This window comes from Astatotilapia calliptera, chromosome 3 (genome assembly GCF_964374335.1).
Source record: "Astatotilapia calliptera chromosome 3, fAstCal68.1, whole genome shotgun sequence".
In the NCBI taxonomy this organism is placed as follows: domain Eukaryota; kingdom Metazoa; phylum Chordata; class Actinopteri; order Cichliformes; family Cichlidae; genus Astatotilapia; species Astatotilapia calliptera.
The window spans coordinates 82,454,802-82,475,788 of record NC_137424.1 but is presented as its reverse complement, the minus strand read 5'-3'; the positions used below and the strand labels follow the sequence as shown (position 1 = coordinate 82,475,788).

Below are 20,987 nucleotides of genomic sequence, written 5' to 3'. Positions count from 1 at the left end.
CTCTTCCTGACAACTGAATGAAATCTCAGCTGTGATGGAGCTTTGTGTGTGTTTGCTGAGTGTGTGTGAGAGCTGCTGCTTGCAATAAACTGAAAGTGTTTGAGGAACAAAGAGAAACAAAGAAAATCAGCTGATGATCCAGCAAAGACTCTCTGAGCAAAGTGACTGAATGAAGCAGATTTTATTGAGGATTGACAGAAAAGTGCATCGAGCAGGAGACGATTCATGTGGAAGACCCGAATACAGAGAATCTGAACAGATCAAGTCCAACATGAAAGGATCCAAATGTTTCCACTCGGCCTGAGCCATCACAAATATCCAGCATGAACACATGAAGAATCCGAGGCATCGTGTCAATGACATCCTCTGCACTCACTGAAAGACAACAACATGTTGGACTGTCTCTGGATCGTGTCAGTGACACGTTACTGTCCCACAACCAGTTTACTGAGTCAGCATGAGAGGAGCAGCAGGATAAAGCTCACACTGACAACAGTAGAACAACGTGACAGAAACACATGTATTTGTGGAGATAGTGACGTCAGAGGAGCAGGGAGCTGTTCTCACACACTGTTGTACTGATCGTTAAACAGCAGGGGGCGCCCTCACTGCATTTACAGCACAGCTGGCAGCTCTGCTCTGCATAATAACTGACTGTGGAGTTTATGTAGTAATATTTGTCATGTGCATAAGTACAAATATCTGTGTGAAATACATGTATATTAATAATAAGTATTTTTTAACATGAGAATTGATATTTTTAACTGGATAAAATATGAAAGCATACATGATGTTCCCGTCTTAGAAGGAGGCCCTCATGTCCACATCAACAATCAGCATCTGTGTACATCTGAACATGGAGCAGCATCAGTACCATCTGCCTGATGCTTCTTTACATGTTTCATGTATGCCAGAGGAAGAGTCTCCCAATGTTGGTGATGGTGTTCGTTTAAGCTTGCACTGCTTCTTCGGTTCCTCCATCCTCTCTCCTCATCTCCTCCAGTTTCTGGACCTTCTCCGTGTCTCCTTCCTCCTTCATCTTCTCAATCAGGAAGTCCAAGTGCACAACAGTGGATGCTGAATCAGCTTTCAGAGCGATTTCCTCCAGTCTGACAGCATGCTGGTAGGAGTCACTTAGCCACTTTTGCTTTTCTGCTGTCAACACTTTCATTTCCTTTTCAAGATTTTCCAAAAGACTCAATAATTTCTCAATTTCCATTTTATTTCTGTGATTCGTCTGCTTCAGAGCTTCTCGGATCTGTCTGATTTCTCTTTGTTTCAGTTCAACCAGCTCGAATCTGTCTTCCAGGTTTTGGATGCAGGCTTTCAGTCTGATTCGTTCATTTAACACTTCGGCTGTTTTCATCAGTTTTTGAGGATTAGATTTTCCCAACAAGTTTGTCAAATGATCCATGTTTGTCTGTGTAAGTTCCCATGAATTTCTAAAAATTGTGTTTTCCTCCATTCGCTCTTCAAGCTGGCAGTTATTAAACAGGAAGTGAACAGGCTGACTGTCCTCATTTTTGGCACATTTAATGTTTGCAGCTTCAAGAACTTGAAGAGGGTTTTCAGGTCTGCTTCCATCTGAGTGTGTGATCAGAGCTATGATGTTTTTCTCCAAGTTCTTTCCAAACAGAGACATCACTGAATCAAAGACGTACCTCAATGGCTCACTCAGTCGATTATCACTCACCTTCATCACCAGACCCACTGCATGAACTTCATGGACTCCATCCTCTGATTGAAACAGGTCCAATAATCTGTGACTGATGATGTCATCATGTTCGATCCCTCTGGTGTCTCCATATCCAGGAGTATTGATGATGGTCAGAGAGTAGGGCAGAGTTTCATCTTCAAAACCAAAGATCTCGTACACCATCACATCTGATGTCTGACTTCTTCTCTCCTCCTCTGCGATCATAAACCAGACTTCATCCTCCCACTTCACTCCCATGGTGTAGTTGAGCAGAGCGTTGATCAGAGTAGATTTTCCTGCTCCTGTTTCTCCCACCAGTAAGATGGTTCTGTTCGGCTTGTTTGGACGTTTTTCTCCAACAGTCACTCTTGTCAGAGTTCCAGTCTTCTGTTTCTTCGGTCTCAGCTGGTAGACAGCAGGAGGTCCTGACCTGATGAGAAAACTGTCTGAGACGATGTCTTCATGTGGTGATGAGATCAAACTGATCCTGCACAGAAAAGCATAGAAAGTCTTCAGCAAACATGTAAACATTATGAACAGGTTCCTGTTTAACACTGAAACCTGAGCTGATCCTTTTCTGCTCAGGGTCAAAGGTCACATACAATTAAACCTTTTTGTTTTTTCTTTTTTCCAATTAGATTCTTATTTGTGTCTGTCTGCTCTCCCAAAGCATTAGTGGTCACTCTGATTCTTTTTATTAGACTTTTATTTTCTCTCAACCTTTGATTGGATTGGCATGACATCATCTGGGTGAGCCATAGCTGCTGCTACCCTTCTCCCTCCAGTCCGTCACCTGCTGTGTCACCTATTGTGTCAGTGTCCGTCTCTCAACCCTTATATAGTCCCTGCGATGATGGGTTGGATGATAGGCACAGCTCTGTTTCCGGTGCACGTCTGGCTGACTTGGATGTCTATTTATCACATCTGTCTGATCCTGCCAAATCTGATGTCCGAGAGCTCATTAACAATTACCCAACTCTTTTTGGTGATATCCCCACTCAAACACACGTGCTAAGTCATGATATTGACGTGGGTGATCACAAGCCAATAAAGCAATATGCCTACAGAGTAAATCCCACTAAGCATGCCATAATGCAGCAAGAAGTCCAGTATCAGCTTGACCATGGTTTTGCCCTTCCCAGTAATAGTTCTTGGAGCTCACCATCATTGCTCGTTCCAAAACCCGATCAAACCTCCCGTTTCTGTAACGATTACCGAAAGGTAAACGCTGCTACAAAACCAGACTCTTTTCCACTCCCACGCATGAATGACCTGGTCGATCGTGTGGGCTCTGCAAACTTTGTGACCAAACTCAACCTCCTAAAAGGATACTGGCAAGTCCCATTAACCAAACGCGCATCAGAAATCAGTGCCTTTGTTACACCCAACCACTTTTTGCAATACACCGTCATGCCGTTCGGGTTAAGAAATGCTCTCGCCACATTCCAATGACTGATGAACACTGAGTTACATGGAGTCATAAACTGTGAAGTGTATCTGGATGATATAGTGGCCTATTCATCCACCTGGACTGAACACCTCAAAACTCTCAGTGAAATATTTGACCGTTTGCGTGATGCCTCTCTGACACTGAACGTGGCTAAGTGTGAGTTTGGAAAGGCTGTTGTAACCGACCTAGGGAAACAAGTAGGACAGGGTCAAGTCCTCCCTGTTGCTGTGAAAGTGCAGGCCATATTAAACTTCCCAGCTCCGCAGACGCTTCGGGAGCTGCGGCGTTTTCTAGGCATGGCAAGTTATTATCGTGGGTTCTGCAAAAACTTCTCCGAGGTAGTAGCCCCACTAACCAGTCTTGCCAGTCCAAAATCACCATTTGTGTGGTCAGAGACATGTCAGTTTGCTTTCGAAGCTGCCAAAGCTCTCCTTTGCAGTGCTCCTGTGTTGGCCGCCCCTGATTTCGCACGTCCGTTCAAGCTTGAGGTGGACGCCAGTGCTTTCAGGGCTGGTGCAGGAGGATGGAAATGGCATTGACATTCCAGTCTGTTTCTTTTCCAAAAAATTCCTAAAACACCAATTGCATTAAAGCACGATTGAAAAGGAAGCCTTAGCCTTATTGCTAGCCTTGCAGCACTTTGAAGTGTACCTTGGGTCCAGTCCTGTTCCAACTGTCGGGTTCTCTGACCACAACCCTCTCCAGTTCCTAACTCGGATGCAGAACAGCAACCAGCGCCTTATGCGCTGGTCCCTACTCCTCCAGGACTTCAACATTGAAATCCGGTACAAAAAGGGCTTAGAGAACGTCATGGCTGATGCCCTCTCTAGGTCTTGAATCAAACATTTCATTTGGGGTTAGATATTTGATTTTTGGGTGGGGGGAAGTGTTATGATCTAATGTTTTCAGTGTTTGCTTTATGTGTGAGTCCTCCCACCAGAGGATGGCTGTGGGTCTTTTCCCTTTCTCTCTTAGGAGGTGGACACCTTGGCGTGCCTGCTGAGTAGCTGGGTGGAGTCTCTTCCTGTCCTGGGATTGGATAATTGGCTAATCACCTCCAGTACTTAACTACCGGATGACAGCCACCTGGCCCCTTCTCTCCTAACCTCCACCATCCAACAAAGAACCTGTGTTTCTGATTTGTTGCTGTGTAGAGTGTCTTTGCCAAACTGATCTGCAGGTATAACCTCGTGTCTGTGTGGCATTAGTACCTCAATTTTGTAAATAGCTGTAAATAGTTTTGTCAAGTAGCAATCGTGTATTTTGGTCACCTTGTATATATCCTTCACTGCAGCAGCCTAGTAGGCGTGAGAAGCCATTTTTGTTGATTAAGTTTTCTCCTGTTTTTCATGTAAAAAGTTAGGTAAGTGAATTGTCTTTTGTTTGGTTTTCATTTGTGTAGGAAAGCGTAGGGACCATTAGGGAGTTTTTGTTATTTTTGGCACTGCTCACTGCTGAAGCAAATAAATGGCTGCTTAGCACTTTAAAAGATACGACTGTTTGTGTTCTTGCTTTGGTGGAGCGGGAGTGGGGCCAATTTCTTGTTGCGTTCAATACACGCCTAGACAAAGAACGTAACAATACAGTTTTAATTTCATTTTTATTTTCAGTATTAGAATATTGGGATGATTTAAAAATTTGGTGTTAAAGTTAGAAAAAAGTGACACTTTATATCTATACTTATTTATTTTGTTTTTATTTATTTATATTTTACATTTGTTTTATTTTTATAGTTGGACTCTATATAAAATGATTTTAAATTTCTTTTCATTAACTAAAATAGTTAACAATAACCTCCAGCTGTAACCCTCTGTCTGTAGTGAAGGGGCTGGCCTCAGACTCAGCACTGCTCAGTCTGAGGCCATGATTTCCAGCTGGAAATGGTTGAAGTGCCCATCACAGTTTGGGGATGAGATGCTGGACTAAATAACTTTGCAGTTATTTATGTGTAAGAAATGTTTGGAATCATGTATGACTTTCGTTCCACTTCTCACGTGTGCACCACTTTGTGTTGGTCTCTCATGTGGAATTCCAATAAAATTGATTCATGTTTGTGGCTGTAATGTGACAAAATGTGGAAAAGTTCAAGGGGGCCGAATACTTTTGCAAGCCACTGTATATCTCGTCAACCAATCAGGCCATTGATCAATGGCCTTTGATCAGTGGTCATGAGAAATGCATATTAATGATCATAAGCTGACCTCCCAGCCCACTGTTCCTCCAGTGGGCTGGTTTCAGTCATTATGCAAATGTACTGTTTATAAGATTGAAGCCTGCAGTCAGCTGAGACTGAAGAAACCTGGATGAATCACGAAACGTTTCTCCCACTGAAAACACTACGTCCAGATGAACAGAATCAAACTTTGGGTAATAAATCCATGTTTGAATATCACTTTATCTTTGAATTTGGAGAAAATGGAGAAAAACATTGTAGCTCTCATCACACACTCAGATGTAAGAAACCCTAAATATGCTCTTGAAGATTCAAAAATTAAATGTGTCAAAAATGAGAAGAATCAGTCTGTTCACTTCCTGTTCAATAACTGCCAGCTTGAAGACGAGAAAGAAAAATACCTGAAACTAAATTTTGGAAGCTCAGAGAGTTCACAGCCTTCCTGAAGGAAACTACACCTCTAAAGCCAGAGCAGCATTTAAAGTGTTAAAGGAAAGAATCAGACTGACAGCCTGCATCCAAAACCTGCAAGAAAGAATCAAATTCACTGAAGTGAAACAGAGAGAGATGAAACAGAGTCAGGAAGCTCTGGAGAAACATGACAACATGAAGAATGAAGAGGTCACTCCATTTGTTGCTGAAGCTTTTAAACATAAAGAACCTATCAGAGATGCCTGGGCCGGGTTTGAAAGCAGCTGTCAGCTGTACAGTCTGTGAGGAGAACTGTCACTATCCTGGATGCACGGTGCCCTTAAATCACTGTGAGGTCTTTAGAGATGGTCTCTGCACGTCATGCACCAACAAGTGTCCTGCATCAGTGCATGTGAAAGGAAAGAGGAGATATGTGACCAGGATAAGGAGCGGTCAGGAGAACGAACCACCAACAAAAGAGAAGGATGTTCATTTACTTGGAAAGGAAATGAAACTGCTGACAGCAGAGAAGTCCCAGTTTCTGGATGAGTCCTACCAGCATGTAGTCAGACTGGAGCAGATCGCTCTGAAAGCTGATTCAGCATCCGCTATTGTCCACTTGGACTTCCTGATTGAGAAGATGGAGGAGAAAGGAAACACAGAGAAGGTCCAGAAACTGGAGGAGATGAGATGGAGAGAGGATGGAGGAATCAGAGCACCTCTGAGGTATGTCAAACTGACACTCACAGAACAGTGACTGTAAGAGATAGAGGTTCAAAGGATTGCAGAAGTTCACCCTTGGAAATTTCAGCAGCAGCACCAAGGGCAAACTGTCCTTGTTGCACTTGGATTTGACTCTATTCCTCCTCCTCACCATGATGATTATCATCATTATTATCATCATCATCGTAATTGATGTGTTGGATTATAATTCTGAGAAGTATTTGGACGTCCAAAAGTATCCTCGGGCAAGATGCTGAACCCCAGGTTGCTCTCCGATGTTACAATCAGAGTGAGCACTTGGGTAACAAAAACAACAAAGTGCTTGTATAAATGGGTGAAAGAGGAAAGTTGTATGAAGCAGCCTAAGCAGAGAAGCCCAGACCTCCCTCTCCCCAGCCACCTCCTCTAGCTTGTCCGGAGGAACACCAAGGTGTTCCCAGGCCAGCCGAGAGATATAATCTCTCCAGCGTGTCCTGGGTCTGCCCCGGGGCCTCCTCCCGGTGGGACACCTCACCCAGGAGGCCTCCAGGAGGCATCCTTATCAGATGCCCGAAAAACACAAAAAAAGGCTCCTTTCAGTGTGGAGCAGCAGCTGCTCTACTCTGAGCCCCTCCCGGATGGCTGAACTTCTCACCCTATCTCTAAGGGAGAGGCCAGCCACCCTTCGGAGGAAGCTCATTTCCGCCGCTTGTATCCTTGATCTCGTTCTTTCAGTCACTACCCACAGCTCGTGACCATAGGTGAGGGTAGGGACTTAGATCGAACAGTAAATTGAGAGCTTCGCTTTTACGCTCAGCTCTTCACCACGACGGACCGAAAGCCCTCTGCCACTTGGCTGCACCTAGAAATCCACCCAGACTAAACTATTCTTGATTTTTACTGAACAAACAAAAGTTCATGTACAAAAAGGGGTGTCGACTTGGAGACACTGACTGATTTTGATTGAGTGACCTCACCGTGTTTCAAGGAGAACCCATATCTGGACCAAGCCATGAAAACATTCAGATCATACCTTTGTTCTTTCCCATCTCTGAAGTTTATATCATAGAGCGTGCTGACTTCTTCTCTGACTTTTGTCTCCAGCTCGGCCAGGGTCTCCTGAATCATAAACTGGTCACTGGTTACAGTCACAGCAGACCAGTCCTGCAGCTGGGGCTTATTGTAGGTAAGAGGGAGGACGTTCTCCAGGAAGCTGAAGGGGTCTCTGATGAGCGAAGCTTCATGACACTGCAGCTTCTTCTTCTTCATGTGTGTAATCTCTGCCTGCAGCTCATCAATAAAGCTTTCTGCCTCCGTCTCATTTATTTCCTGCTTCGTCTTGATCGCCTCAGACAGTCTGGTGAACTCTGTCTTTATGTGCTGCACCAAAGCGGTCATCACCTTCCTGCTGTACGATAACGCCTCCTCAGCTTTACTTCTGCTGGTCTTCACTGACTGTTGAAGCTCCTGGATTTTCTGCTCACGCTCCTGGATCATCTGATCCATGCTGTTATTTTCTAATCTCAGCTGGGATTTCCTCATTTCAGCCTCGTCCTCCAGACTCACTGTTTCATGTGTTTTATGGTCACTGCATTTACAGGACCGACACAGAAACCTTTGATCCAGTCTGCAGATCAGCTCCAAAGGCTCACCGTGATCCCGACATATTCTGCTCTCCAGGTCCTTAACTGGATCGATCAGCTTGTGTTTCTTCAAAGCTGAAATCCTCTGATGAGGCTCCAGATGTGTTTGACAGTAGGACACTAAACACATTAAACAGGACTTCTGGGCGCTGACCTTTGACCCTGCACAGATGCTGCAGAGCACGTCTTCATGTCCTGCTCGTTCAGATGAACTCAACAACATTTCTTGAGCAGATTTTTTAACCTTTTCTGCCATTTCATCAATGACAGGGTTAACCCGAAGCAACGGCCTGGTGTAAAACGTCTCTTTGCACAGTGGACATTGGAGTACAGACAGGGTGCTCCAGTAGTCTGTGATACAGTTCATACAGAAGTTGTGTCCACAGGGAATCGACACAGGTTTAGTGAACACACTCAGACAGACGGGACAAAGAAGACTGTCCTCAGACACCAGAGCCAACGCCATGACTGCAACATACAAGCAGAGCTAATATTAGCAGTGTAAAGTTACTATAATCCTCATTTATCATTATCAGAGTTCAATATACAAAAAAGCAAAAATGAAACTGAAAAAATGCGACTGTACCTTCTGTATGAAGTCTTCACCAAGACTGAGCGGTCAGAAACAGGCTCTTCTTCTTTTTAGTTTCTACTGACACACTGACCACATCGTCTCCAAGCACTTCCTCGTTTGAGTAGAACGAATGAACTCTTTAGAAAACAGACCATGAAGCCCTCACAGGTTAAACAGGTTCACTGGGAAGCTGATCGGCATGACAACTACAGCTTGAATATTCATGAACATTTAAGAACAAATGCTTAACACGAGCTTGTCTCACATGCTTAAGAGGAAAGTAGAAACTGAAAGCCACAAAAAGAAACTACACTGGCAACTCCTGCGTTAGCCTTTAGAGCTGTGTCTGCATTAATTAGTCACATGAAAAATAATTAAGAGAAAAATTAAGACATCAGACTGATGGAAAATCTGAGCAAATAAAAGCATCTGCATCAGAAATCAGAGTCGTGGTGATATTCTAACATGAATCCACACACAGCAGCGATCCACACCGTCCAGGGGCTGTCAGTGAAAATGAACGTCCCTCAGAGTGAAGGACAGTGTCCAAGAAATAAAAACGTTGTTTGCTCTTTAGGACAAAAATGCAGACTGAAACGTTCCTAAAGAAGTCTGATGAATAACTGGAGCAAACTGGAGTCCAAATTTGTTTGTCTTAGAAAAGTTCCAGTATATTTGAGTTGAACCTGTCCGAGAGTGTCACATGCAGAGTCCTGACAGAGAAGCAGGGTGTGATGATTTGGGACTGCAGGAGTCTGGGAGATGGAACCATGCATTCCTGCAGAGAACCCAAAAACATGAGACAGGATGAATCTCAGTCTGCAGAGGACTAAGGCTAACTAGACTCTAAATGAGGAAACACTGTAACTGTTCAGTTTACATGACATGTGATTAAGAAGCCCCTTTTGAACGTGGTCGGGTTGCTGAACTGTCAGCGATGGCTGACAGGAGACTTTACTGAACGCAGTGATCACAGGACAAAACAACTTAAAGCTTTTACACACATCACATCTGACACAAAGTGAGCTGCTACACAAACATGCTAGGTTGGCTACAGTGACAGTTTCTCCTGCAGGCTGGACTCATGTGGACCACACATACCTGGACTTTGGTTCTGTGTGTCTGTAACGTTTGTAAAGACTAATGATGGAGCTGAACTGATAGAAACAGAAAGCCCTGCATCAGTGCGTCTGTGTAAATGCCATTCTCTATATGAGGCTATGAATGAAAATGAAATGGATTCAAGTATAGTGATACATTACACAGAAGACTGACATACTGTCACTGACTGCAGGGCCTTAATGCACAGGTTTATTTCCAACGGTAAGGACAACAAGTGCAGATATCCAAACAGCATATGTCATTATAAACAAGCTTCAGCACACTACAGGGACAACATCTTCACACTCAGGTGTTTTCAGTCCCACTGCAACACTGCAGCCATGCAGTCTACCTGTAGAAACATAGCAGAGAGAATGGTCACAAGTCAGGACTGCAACATTTCATTATTCTACCATCCACTGTAAGTGCTGTTATTATTGCCATTTAAGTGGTAGAGCTTAGTAACCACACAAAGTGGCAGAGCACATATATTACCGCGCATAACAGCTGCCAACACTCTGCTGACTCAGTGACTTCAGAGTTTCAAACCTCCTTTGGCATCAACAGATCACCATGCCAGCAGGAGCTTCATGGTTCCCATGGATGAGCAGGTCCTGCAGGTGCACTGATCGCTGGCCCAGCACGCTCGTCTACTCAGCCTGAAAGGTTCCAGAGCAGATTGCCACGTCAGCAACAACACCAGATATGATCATCAAGAAGCTTTACTGATGCAATGCTGACTAAACATGAAAAAGCACAAACAAAGCGACTACAGTGAAGTCAGTGAACACAAGTATAGTGTAATATCTATACTGTCCACTTAACCAAGAGGCAGACTCAGGATTTCCACCTTAAAGCCCAGGCCTGCACTTTGAACTGCTGGCACACTGAGTCCCACGAACCTGAAGTTCATTACTGGTTTCTATGCAGGTAGATCCCAGAGCCATTATATGCTTCATAAAAGCCTTTTAAAAGTCTGTATATGAGCTGACAGAGAGCCGGCGTATGCACTCAGACTGCACTCAGACTGCACAGCTGGTTTATAACACTGTCGGGTAAAGCACACGCTGAACACCACAGTGATAAGTGAACGTTATCCCAGTGTGTCTGTGTGTTTGTGGGTGTGCTGAGCACCAGCTTACAGCCATCTTCAGGCCTGGTGGGTGTGTCACACCTGCCAAGGAGATCCACTTCCACCTGGAGCTGATCAGCCTCGTTGGGGAGCTACTTAACAGTGTGGCTGAGCGCTCCTCGACGCTGGACCGTTCCCATCGGTTTCTCAGCATCTGTTTGAAGTTGGAGGTGCTCACGGCTGCCTTCGTGTGTTTCTGAGGAGGATCTGCAGAAACGAGGTTGTACACAGGGAACAGAGACACGGAGCACGGGCGCGAGGACATGAAACAGGAGATGGGAGCGCGCAGGGATTTATTGTTTACCTTTTATTTTACTTTGCTGTAAATAAAGACACCTTTTCATCGTAACGGTCCTGCATTGTGGGTCCTGCTTCCCCACATCCCCAGGCCGTGACAGTTTGGGATTATTGTCCTACTGAAAAACAAAGCCAGACTCTTTCCACGTGATCTTACTCAGTGGATCAAACTTCTCTACCTTCATAATTCCATCACATTTGGACAAGAGTCCCAGCACAGACTGGTTTGACAGATGGCTGCAGACTCCTCCTCTGCTGTGCTGAACACATCTATGCACACTGAAGACGAGCTGAAGCAGAGATGGATCATATTTGCATTCAAGTATAAAGACATGTTTTTTTAATGTGTGTGTGGGCTCCAAACCTCTGAGACAACATCTCTGCACTGAGACAGCTGGACTTAAGGGCCGGGGACGCTTCAGCAGCGACTCTATGTCTTTAATAGCTTTCACAGTATTTTTCATGTGCATTTCTTCATCATGCACTGAAAGTATGACGCTTTTCTTCTGCCTGACAGTTTCATGTAGAGTCAGAGATTTAAAAGCAGGACTAAGACCCACTGAACAACAAACACACACTATACTGACTGACACATTCAGCAGCCAACACAAGTAGTCTGAAAGCATTTTATTCGTTCCAACTACAGCCGCCAACCAGATATATGATGCTGGGCCCTGGTGAACAAGCCCAGCAGCGCCTGCACCAGGACCAGGAGCTGCTGCTGGCCTTCCCACTGCCTGGGTGTTTGGTCCACAGCTGAGAACAGGAGAGCTCCACACACCACCAACCTCAGCAGTCTGAGCCATGGTGACCCTCATCACTCAGGCCGCTCACACACAGACTATTCAGGCTTTTCCTTGGAGCACGTCCAAGCACCATCTAATATGTGCCTGTGTCTTTATTTTGTGTACATTTGTCTTGTTTTGTATAAAACTTTATTGCACACATTTCTCCTGTTTGCTATTTATTCCTGCTGTGTCCCATTTATGTTTGATCTCAGCATTGTTGGTGTGGAGCACACAGAATGACACAGTTACACAGTTACACAGTGAATTTACGTTTTTTGTTATATTTACAAAACATCACAGTTGTTGTCTTGGTCGTATCATTTTATTTTGTTGTATTTATCTGCCTTAAACGCCGGTCTGTCTGACATTAAACCGTCCGTGGAGCAACAAAGGTTGGGGAGCGCTGCTCTAGAGATCTTTCTCTATCCATCTATAGATCTATATACATACAGGGAGTGCAGAATTATTAGGCGAGATGTATTTTTGAGGAATAATTTTATTATTGAACAACAACCATGTTGTCAATGAACCCAAAAAACTCATTAATATCAAAGCTGAATGTTCTGACATTCAAAAACAAAACAAAAACAAATCAGCGACCAATATAGCCACCTTTCTTTGCAAGGACGCTCAAAAGCCTGCCATCCATGGATTCTGTCAGTGTTTTGATCTGTTCACCATCAACATTGCGTGCAGCAGCAACCACAGCCTCCCAGACACTGTTCAGAGAGGTGTACTGTTTTCCCTCCTTGTAAATCTCACATTTGATGATGGACCACAGGTTCTCAATGGGGTTCAGATCAGGTGAACAAGGAGGCCATGTCATTAGTTTTTCTTCTTTTATACCCTTTCTTGCAGCCACGCTGTGGAGTACTTGGACGCGTGTGATGGAGCATTGTCCTGCATGAAAATCATGTTTTTCTTGAAGGATGCAGACTTCTTCCTGTACCACTGCTTGAAGAAGGTGTCTTCCAGAAACTGGCAGTAGGACTGGGAGTTGAGCTTGACTCCATCCTCAACCCGAAAAGGCCCCACAAGCTCATCTTTGATGATACCAGCCCAAACCAGTACTCCACCTCCACCTTGCTGGCGTCTGAGTGGGACTGGAGCTCTCTGCCCTTTACCAATCCAGCCACGGGCCCATCCATCTGGCCCATCAAGACTCACTCTCATTTCATCAGTCCATAAAACCTTAGAAAAACCAGTCTTGAGATATTTCTTGGCCCAGTCTTGACGTTTCAGCTTGTGTGTCTTGTTCAGTGGTGGTCGTCTTTCAGCCTTTCTTACCTTGGCCATGTCTCTGAGTATTGCACACCTTGTGCTTTTGGGCACTCCAGTGATGTTGCAGCTCTGAAATATGGCCAAACTGGTGGCAAGTGGCATCTTGGCAGCTGCACGCTTGACTTTTCTCAGTTCATGGGCAGTTATTTTGCGCCTTGGTTTTTCCACACGCTTCTTGCGACCCTGTTGACTATTTTGAATGAAACGCTTGATTGTTCGATGATCACGCTTCAGAGGCTTTGCAATTTTGAGACTGCTGCATCCCTCTGCAAGATATCTCACTATTTTTGACTTTTCTGAGCCTGTCAAGTCCTTCTTTTGACCCATTTTGCCAAAGGAAAGGACGTTGCCTAATAATTATGCACACCTGATATAGGGTGTTGATGTCATTAGACCACACCCCTTCTCATTACAGAGATGCACATCACCTAATATGCTTAATTGGTAGTAGGCTTTCGAGCCTATACAGCTTGGAGTAAGACAACATGCATGAAGAGGATGATGTGGACAAAATACTCATTTGCCTAATAATTCTGCACTCCCTGTATAGAAGAGCGTGTGTGTGTGACGACACAACATTACAGCAGCATCTTTTTCTTCACTATGTTCTGCAAAAAGAAGCATTTCCGTGTATACTGGACCAAAGTCAGGTGATATTATCTGGGCTCTTCCCTGACTTCACTTCTTGATCCTGATGGTCAGCTCCGTGGACATATTGGTAAATGATATGAAATCACTGCGAGCAGGCTTTCTGTGACTGTCCCACAGCCTGAGCATGACGGCTTTAAGCAGCACTTATGAGTGAAGCTGGAGAGCTGGTGACACAGTGCGAGTCACTCTGAGGCAGCGTTTCAGTGTCACCTTCTCTGTTCAAACGTGCAGTGAAATCACAGCCTGAATGTAAAAACAAAGAGCTGCCCTCTGCTTCTTCCTCAGCTACAAACACAGAGACAGGAAACGTCCCTCTGCTGAGCTCCTGCTGATCAAACTCCACATGTGTGAGAGTTTTCCAACATTTCCATCAGCATCACAACTTTACACCATAAAACGCAACAGCAGCTTGTTTGTTGCTCTGAAAATGAAAGCCGTGAATGTGAGCCCACATCCACCCTGAGCCTCCACGTTCTCATTTCTGTTAGCTGCCTCAGAACTGGAGCCACTCTGACTCAACGTGTCCTCAGCTGAATACAAGCGCGCTGATCCACACAGGTATGCACACAGGTGTTCACTGTTCGTAGACTTAAATTACACCTTTCTTGGCTACTACTTCAAAGCACATCTGTCCTGCGTGCTGCACAACAACATTGAATATTTAGTATTTACTGCTGTTTACACTTAGCTAGATTAATGCGATGGTGTTGTGTTTAGTATGTTGCTTTGTTTTTTTTGTTTTTTTTGCTTCTATTCTTCTCTCAACAGGTGATCCAGGAGATTTTTTTTTCTCCCCCCTTTCTCACTGTCCCTCTCCCCTTCTGTTTTTCCTTTTCTTCCTCTTTCTCCCTTTCCTATCCCTCACTCATGTCTGTCCCGTCTGTAATATCTGAAAATAAAATATAATAAATAATAAAAACAAAGATCGACCAAATGGACCAATACGGCAATGCCACGATGGTCCATTTGGCAAAGTTCAATTCAATTCAATTTTATTTATATAGCGCCAAATCACAACAAAAGTCGCCTCAAGGCGCTTCATAGATACAGAGAAAAACCCAACAATCATATGACCCCCTATGAGCAAGCACTTTGGCGACAGTGGGAAGGAAAAACTCCCTTTTAACAGGAAGAAACCTCCGGCAGAACCAGGCTCAGGGAGGGGCGGCCATCTGCTGCGACCGGTTGGGGTGAGAGAAGGAAGACAGGATAAAGACATGCTGTGGAAGAGAGACAGAGGTTAATAACAGATATGATTCAATGCAGAGAGGTCTATTAATACATAGTGAGTGAGAAAGGTGACTGGAAAGGAAAAACTCAATGCATCATGGGAATCCCCCGGCAGCCTACATCTATTGCAGCATAACAAAGGGAGGATTCAGGGTCACCTGGTCCAGCCCTAACTATATGCTTTAGCAAAAAGGAAAGTTTGAAGCCTGATCTTAAAAGTAGAGATAGTATCTGTCTCCCGAATCCAAACTGGAAGCTGGTTCCACAGAAGAGGGGCCTGAAAACTGAAGGCTCTCCCTCCCATTCTACTTTTAAATACTCTAGGAACAACAAGTAGGCCTGCAGAGCGAGAGCGGAGCGCTCTAATAGGGTGATATGGTACTACAAGGTCATTAAGATAAGATGGGGCCTGATTATTTAAGACCTTGTATGTGAGGAGCAGGATTTTGAATTCAATTCTGGATTTAACAGGAAGCCAATGAAGGGAAGCCAAAACAGGAGAAATATGCTCTCTCTTTCTATCTTCTCTTTCTACCATATCACCCTATTAGAGCGAAGCGCTCTAATAGGGTGATATGGTACTACAAGGTCATTAAGATAAGATGGGGCCTGATTATTTAAGACCTTGTATGTGAGGAGCAGGATTTTGAATTCTGGATTTAACAGGAAGCCAAAACAGGAGAAATCTGCTCTCTCTTTCTAGTCCCTGTCAGGACTCTTGCTGCAGCATTTTGGATTAGCTGAAGGCTTTTCAGCGAGTTTCTTGGACATCCTGATAATAATGAATTACAGTAGTCCAGCCTGGAAGTAATAAATGCATGAACTAGTTTTTCAGCGTCACTCTGAGACAGGATATTTCTAATTTTAGAGATGTTGCGCAAATGGAAGAAAGCAGTCTTACATATTTGTTTAATATGTGCGTTGAAGGACATGTCCTGGTCAAAAATGACTCCAAGGTTCCTCACAGCGTTACTGGAGGCCAAGGTAATGCCATCCAGAGTAAGAATCTGATTAGATACCATATTTCTAAGATTTTCAGGGCCGAGTACAATAACCTCAGTTTTATCTGAATTAAGAAGCAGAAAGTTAGCGGCCATCCAGGTCTTTATGTCTTTAAGACATTCCTGCAGTTTAACTAATTGGTGTGTGTTATCTGGCTTCATGGACAGTAAATCCATTGGGTATCCTTGTTGGTCTTCAGACAACAATTCTGATGGCTAAAGAACCAAATGGGACAGGCAAAAAAAACAAAAAAACATGTCCTCAGCCACAAACACCAATCCTGTGGTGTTTCATGCATTTTAGGTCTGCCTACTGCAGCTCTCACCCTTCACATGAAGACTTTGGAGATAAAGGGGACGTTCCACTGGAGACTATTATCCTGTTATTGGACAAATGCAAACATGCATGCAAACTGCACAGAGACCAGGTGGTGGATCCAGACTCAGACCTTCTAGCTGTCAACAACTGCAACACTGTGCTGCCCTGTTAACCAGGTCCTGTGGACAAATACCATGAAGTGTATTTGTTAAAAGATGGATGTGGTCGAAAAATGGAAGCCAATGTGGAAGTGCCTTTAACCTGCAATCTTTCTACCAGCCAGCAGGGGGCAGCTCTGAGAGCTGCAATGAGCCTTTCCCGATGAGTCTCACAAAGTCGTACAGTCTTGTCTTACTTTGCTCCTCAGTCACTGAATAACACAGCTCACACAAACACTTCTGTAACTGCTCCTCAGAAACCTTTGTTGTTTCCATGTTGTGTTTGATTTCGGGTTCACTTTGGATTCCTTTGTTTTTAAAACCACCACAGCCTGTCTGAGTGTCAGTGCTGACCACGTCAGCCTGGGGTCACTTATGAAGGCAGTGTTGACCTGACTCACATCTTCTCTGTCACAGGAATTATCAGCTGCTCTTTCACTCGTTGCGGTCTTTAAATGAGACTCCTGTCAAAGAGCAGCATAAACACAGGGATAAATCGTGAGCGTGTGATGAGCTGCTGTATGGACTGTACTCACAGTGAGGCTGGAGCCCTGTGAGGTCACTGTGAATGACCGCCCAGAAGCCCAAAGCACTGGGATAATGGGCAAACACAGTGTGACAGTAGCAGCTAAGCTAGGTTGAATAAAAAGAGTCACATGTTGCTTAAATTAAAGCATCAGTTTTTTCTTCCTTCAGCAGCGATGTCCAACTCTTTCAATCTTGGCTCATGTCTCCATGGTTACCATTACAAAACTAACCCAACGGCCAATCAAAACTGATGACGACTGATGACATCATCTAGTCAGAATAAACAAAGCTCAGTCATCAGCATGTCTCTGCAGTGGTTCCAGTGTCTCCTGTGTGTCTTTGCTTCATGCTTCAGTTCTTCACATTCAGTCAGTTCAAAGTGGTGCAAACGGCAGTAGAGACATGAGAGATGTTGTTGGCAAGAGAAAATCTCCTTCACATCCCAACACGTCCCAAGTGTAACCGAGGCCTGCCGATCCACAAAGACAGCAAACCAAGGTCAGAGCTTACGTCCACCGACCAGCCAGCTTCAGCCTTACTGGGACGAGGCAGACCAGTCGATATTAGCGTTCCCCAGTGTGCATGCATCACATTTATAAAGGCCAATAAATGAAGATTTAAAGTAAAGTGGAGACAGCAGAAAGTCTCAACCATCACATGGGTTTGATACGATATTTATTCACCAGTGGGCACTTTGCAACTTCCTGTTATCAGCAAGTGTTTGTCACGAAGCCAACGACTCGTGCAGAAATCCACGATTTGTTGGGACGATCAAACAAGTATCAGCTGGGCTCCATCGATCTATCAAATCACTACAGTAACCTGTCAGTTATTTCTGACAGCAGCAGCAAAGCATGCCTGCATGTCTCGCTGCTGCACTGATTAATGGACAGCTCGCCGCTGCTGTCAGCAAGAATATACACAGAGCTCCATCGAGCTGTGGCTCGAGGCCGTCCCCACCACAGGAAGACTGTTTCCAATAAACTGGAGGCATTTAGGTGGAGCATCAGAATCCCGTCAAATCAAAGAGGTGGGACTTGTTCCCAGAGCTGGATGCTGTGTAACCTCCTCACAACACAAGCTGCACAGCAAAGGATACAAAAACCTCCTGTTGACTAAACTAAACCCTCCCAACAGCAAAGACAGCTGCTGTGCATGAACGTGTGCACATTGGTGAAAGCTGCTACAGCGCAGCACTGTCAGCACTGCAGGAAAGGTCCTCTCTATTTTCAACAGAACTGCACATCACAGGTAAAGTAATGTGTTCATGGAGACGCCATGTTGGATAGCTCATCTCCAGCCTGTCGAACCATTACTTGAAAACATGGAAAGCCAAATATTCCTGGACATGTTTTTGGAACATGTTACAAGGTGCTGCAGCCGAGTAAATGCAACAAAGACATCTTCAACCTCGGACTGAGAGCAGAAATGTGACAGTTTCCAGAAACATCTTCAAACTGGCCTCACAAAGACACGAGTGCACACAGACTGGGATCATCTCCATGTTCGACTCCATGTTAAACCAACTTCATTGATCCAGACACCACAGCGGCTGTCACGTCCTCCCTGGTCCCACAGGCTGCACACAAGAGGCTCACCTCTGCTACCTGCTGCTCCACTCCCCTCAGGGTTTTGGCCACGCCTCCCATTGGTCAGCAGGTGAAGGTGAAGCCTGGGACATGGAAGCGTTTACAGCAGAGCTTCATGGGCCTGACAGCGTCCAGCAGCAGACTGAGGAGAGAAAAGAGACAGAGTTCAAACATGCTAAAGTTTCTCAGCTCATCTAAACAGGTTCTTTTGTTTTAAACTCAAAATGAAAGGAGTGAGCACATGTTCTCCCTGAGGAAGAACTCAAAGCTGAGGAAGACGAGGATCTCCACCCACTCACAGCCCCTCTCCTGACCTCCTCCCAACAAACTGACCATTTGAACTGAACCTTTAACACTTGTTGTCAGTTCTTGTGTCAGTCAGCACATCTCAGCTGTTTTTCTATGCTTCTGAATGTCTCCCTGTGATTGGCCGTTCACAGAGACATGTCTGACTACATGAATCAGCTCTACGTGTACGTCTCAGGTCTTTGCTGGATTCGTCTTCCCCTTTCTTAAACTCATGCCTTTCCCGTACTGTTCTGTACAGCAGTGATGAGCACAGTGTGGAGCTTAAAGTGATCGTGGGCAGCTCGAGTGTTGTTATAGAGGGGTCAAACCTGTGGTTGCTTCATCAGTGTGGACATTTAAAGATGGATGCAGACTGCATGGAAGTAAGATGTTTGACTGCTTTTCTAAACATCATATGAAGTAAAACATTTACTCACACATGAAACATGAACACTGTGACATCAGCAGCTGCAGCAGTGCATGAATAAACAGACTGCACAACAACTCTCCTCATTCCCAGCTGTGCCTGCTCGAGCCAAATGTCCAGCTCCAAATTCTCCTGACCTCCTGTGGAGTTTGTGTGGATGACCTGGAGCAGGGTCCAGAGTCCAGGTGCAGGAGGCAGTGCTGGGTCAGCCACTGTGACAAAGGGCCCCTCCTCCACTGTGGGAGTCATCCAGGGGCTCCAGGACAGATCCACAGTGGGACCAGGGCTGATGCTGTAGTCACAGCAGGGACCTGCAATCAGCTTATTTCAGGACACATCACTGCAAACATCTGCTCACCTCCACAGCTGTGTGTTGGGTTGAAATACAACACATGCAAACACATGTATGACTGTGTGACACAGACTGTGCAACAGTAGCAGGTAGTGCACTACATTTCCCTGCAGGCTTTGCATGCACAGAGCAGCAGTGTGTGTGCTGCTGTCCTCAGTGTGTCTAACACCAGCATTTAAATAACTACTAACATTTCTTATCACTTAGAACCAAAGACAGAGCAAGTTCCATCCAACTCTTCCCCTTCCTGCTGTTCATGTAACAGGAGGTGAACACGCTGGGATTAAAGGTTCATCTCATCAGTAACAAAGCAAACATGCCTGTGATGTGAGGTTCTGCTGTTTCCACAGTTACAGCTGGTACCTCAGTGCAGCCCTCACTGCTACAATACAACACCATCACATAGACCAAGCCTATTCAAATGGCGGCCCGCGGGCCAAATGTGGCCCAGAAGCAACCTGCGAGTGGCCCTGCCTGTGGTCCTGGCAGAAACACAGAGAAAACGCAAAAAAGTAGTTAATTTAAAAAAAAAAAAAAAATTCCTACAGCGTAGTGTAGACTGTGAATGCAACACTCCTAGTAGCCTAGCAATATTTAACCCACAATGCACCGTGATGTAAACATATTAAACAATCATCATAATATATGATGCGACAACAGCATGTCTTTCTCACTCCAAAAGCGCAAAATTGACAATGAAAACTGTCGGTTTAACCCTGCCTGGACTGACAAATACTTGTTCATTTTACCGAGTTCAATAATCTTACAACCGGAGTTGTACTACCATGGTGAGGGTCCTGTACAGCCCAAGAGAGAGCGGCAGCTTCCCTTCGTGTTTGCTTCTTGGCGAAGAAGAAAAGGCCTTTCACAGATTCTGAAACAGCGAAATACTGCATGCTGGCCGTGGTGGATGCGGTGAAAAGTGATGAAAAAATTAAAGTAAGTGTGACATCTGCTATTAAAAACGTACCCCTGTAGGACAGTTCAAATATTCGTAGAGTTGAAGTTCTGGCGTCAGACGAGTTTGAAATGCTGTTAGATGACCTGAAGAAAACTGATGTAATGTCTATAGCAGGAGATCACAGACAGAACTGATAATGCACAGTTGTGCATATATGTCCGTTTTTTGGATGGGAAATTGCTCGGCTTGCTACCGTTAGAGGGACACACAGCTGGCGAAATGATGTTTGAGAAGA

General features: G+C 44.8%; 1 protein-coding gene and 1 long non-coding RNA gene across 5 annotated transcripts; both read right to left on the bottom strand.

Moving 5' to 3' along the window:
• Positions 1-166: 166 nt before the first annotated feature.
• On the bottom strand, positions 167-8,541 carry LOC113019665 (uncharacterized). The gene is made up of 2 exons (XM_026163453.2): positions 7,466-8,541; positions 167-2,183 (listed from the first exon to the last, which is right to left on the bottom strand). Exons 1-2 carry the CDS (start codon positions 8,539-8,541, stop codon positions 950-952), a joined length of 2,310 nt encoding a protein of 769 aa, XP_026019238.2. The 3' UTR covers positions 167-949.
• Positions 8,542-8,571: 30 nt separating this feature from the next.
• On the bottom strand, positions 8,572-18,959 carry LOC113019772 (uncharacterized). Of its 4 annotated transcripts, none has more exons than XR_013906761.1 (3): positions 10,246-14,447; positions 9,929-10,102; positions 8,572-9,427 (listed from the first exon to the last, which is right to left on the bottom strand). It is a non-coding gene; the product is annotated as an uncharacterized LOC113019772 (long non-coding RNA). The 4 variants fall into 4 exon arrangements; XR_013906759.1 differs by lacking the exon at positions 8,572-9,427 and adding an exon at positions 18,734-18,959 and having other exon boundaries at positions 9,939-10,102; positions 10,246-10,409; XR_013906760.1 differs by lacking the exon at positions 8,572-9,427 and having other exon boundaries at positions 9,939-10,102; positions 10,246-10,409; positions 10,893-14,448.
• Between the last annotated feature and the right edge of the window lie 2,028 nt (positions 18,960-20,987).

Coding starts and splice junctions, on each gene's coding strand:
- LOC113019665 (XM_026163453.2), bottom strand. CDS start 8,541: ATGGCGTTGGCTCTGGTGTCTGAGGACAGTCTTCTTTGTCCCGTCTGT. Junction 2,184..7,465: donor AGAGATGGGAAAGAACAAAG/GTATGATCTGAA, acceptor TTTTCTGTGCAG/GATCAGTTTGATCTCATCAC.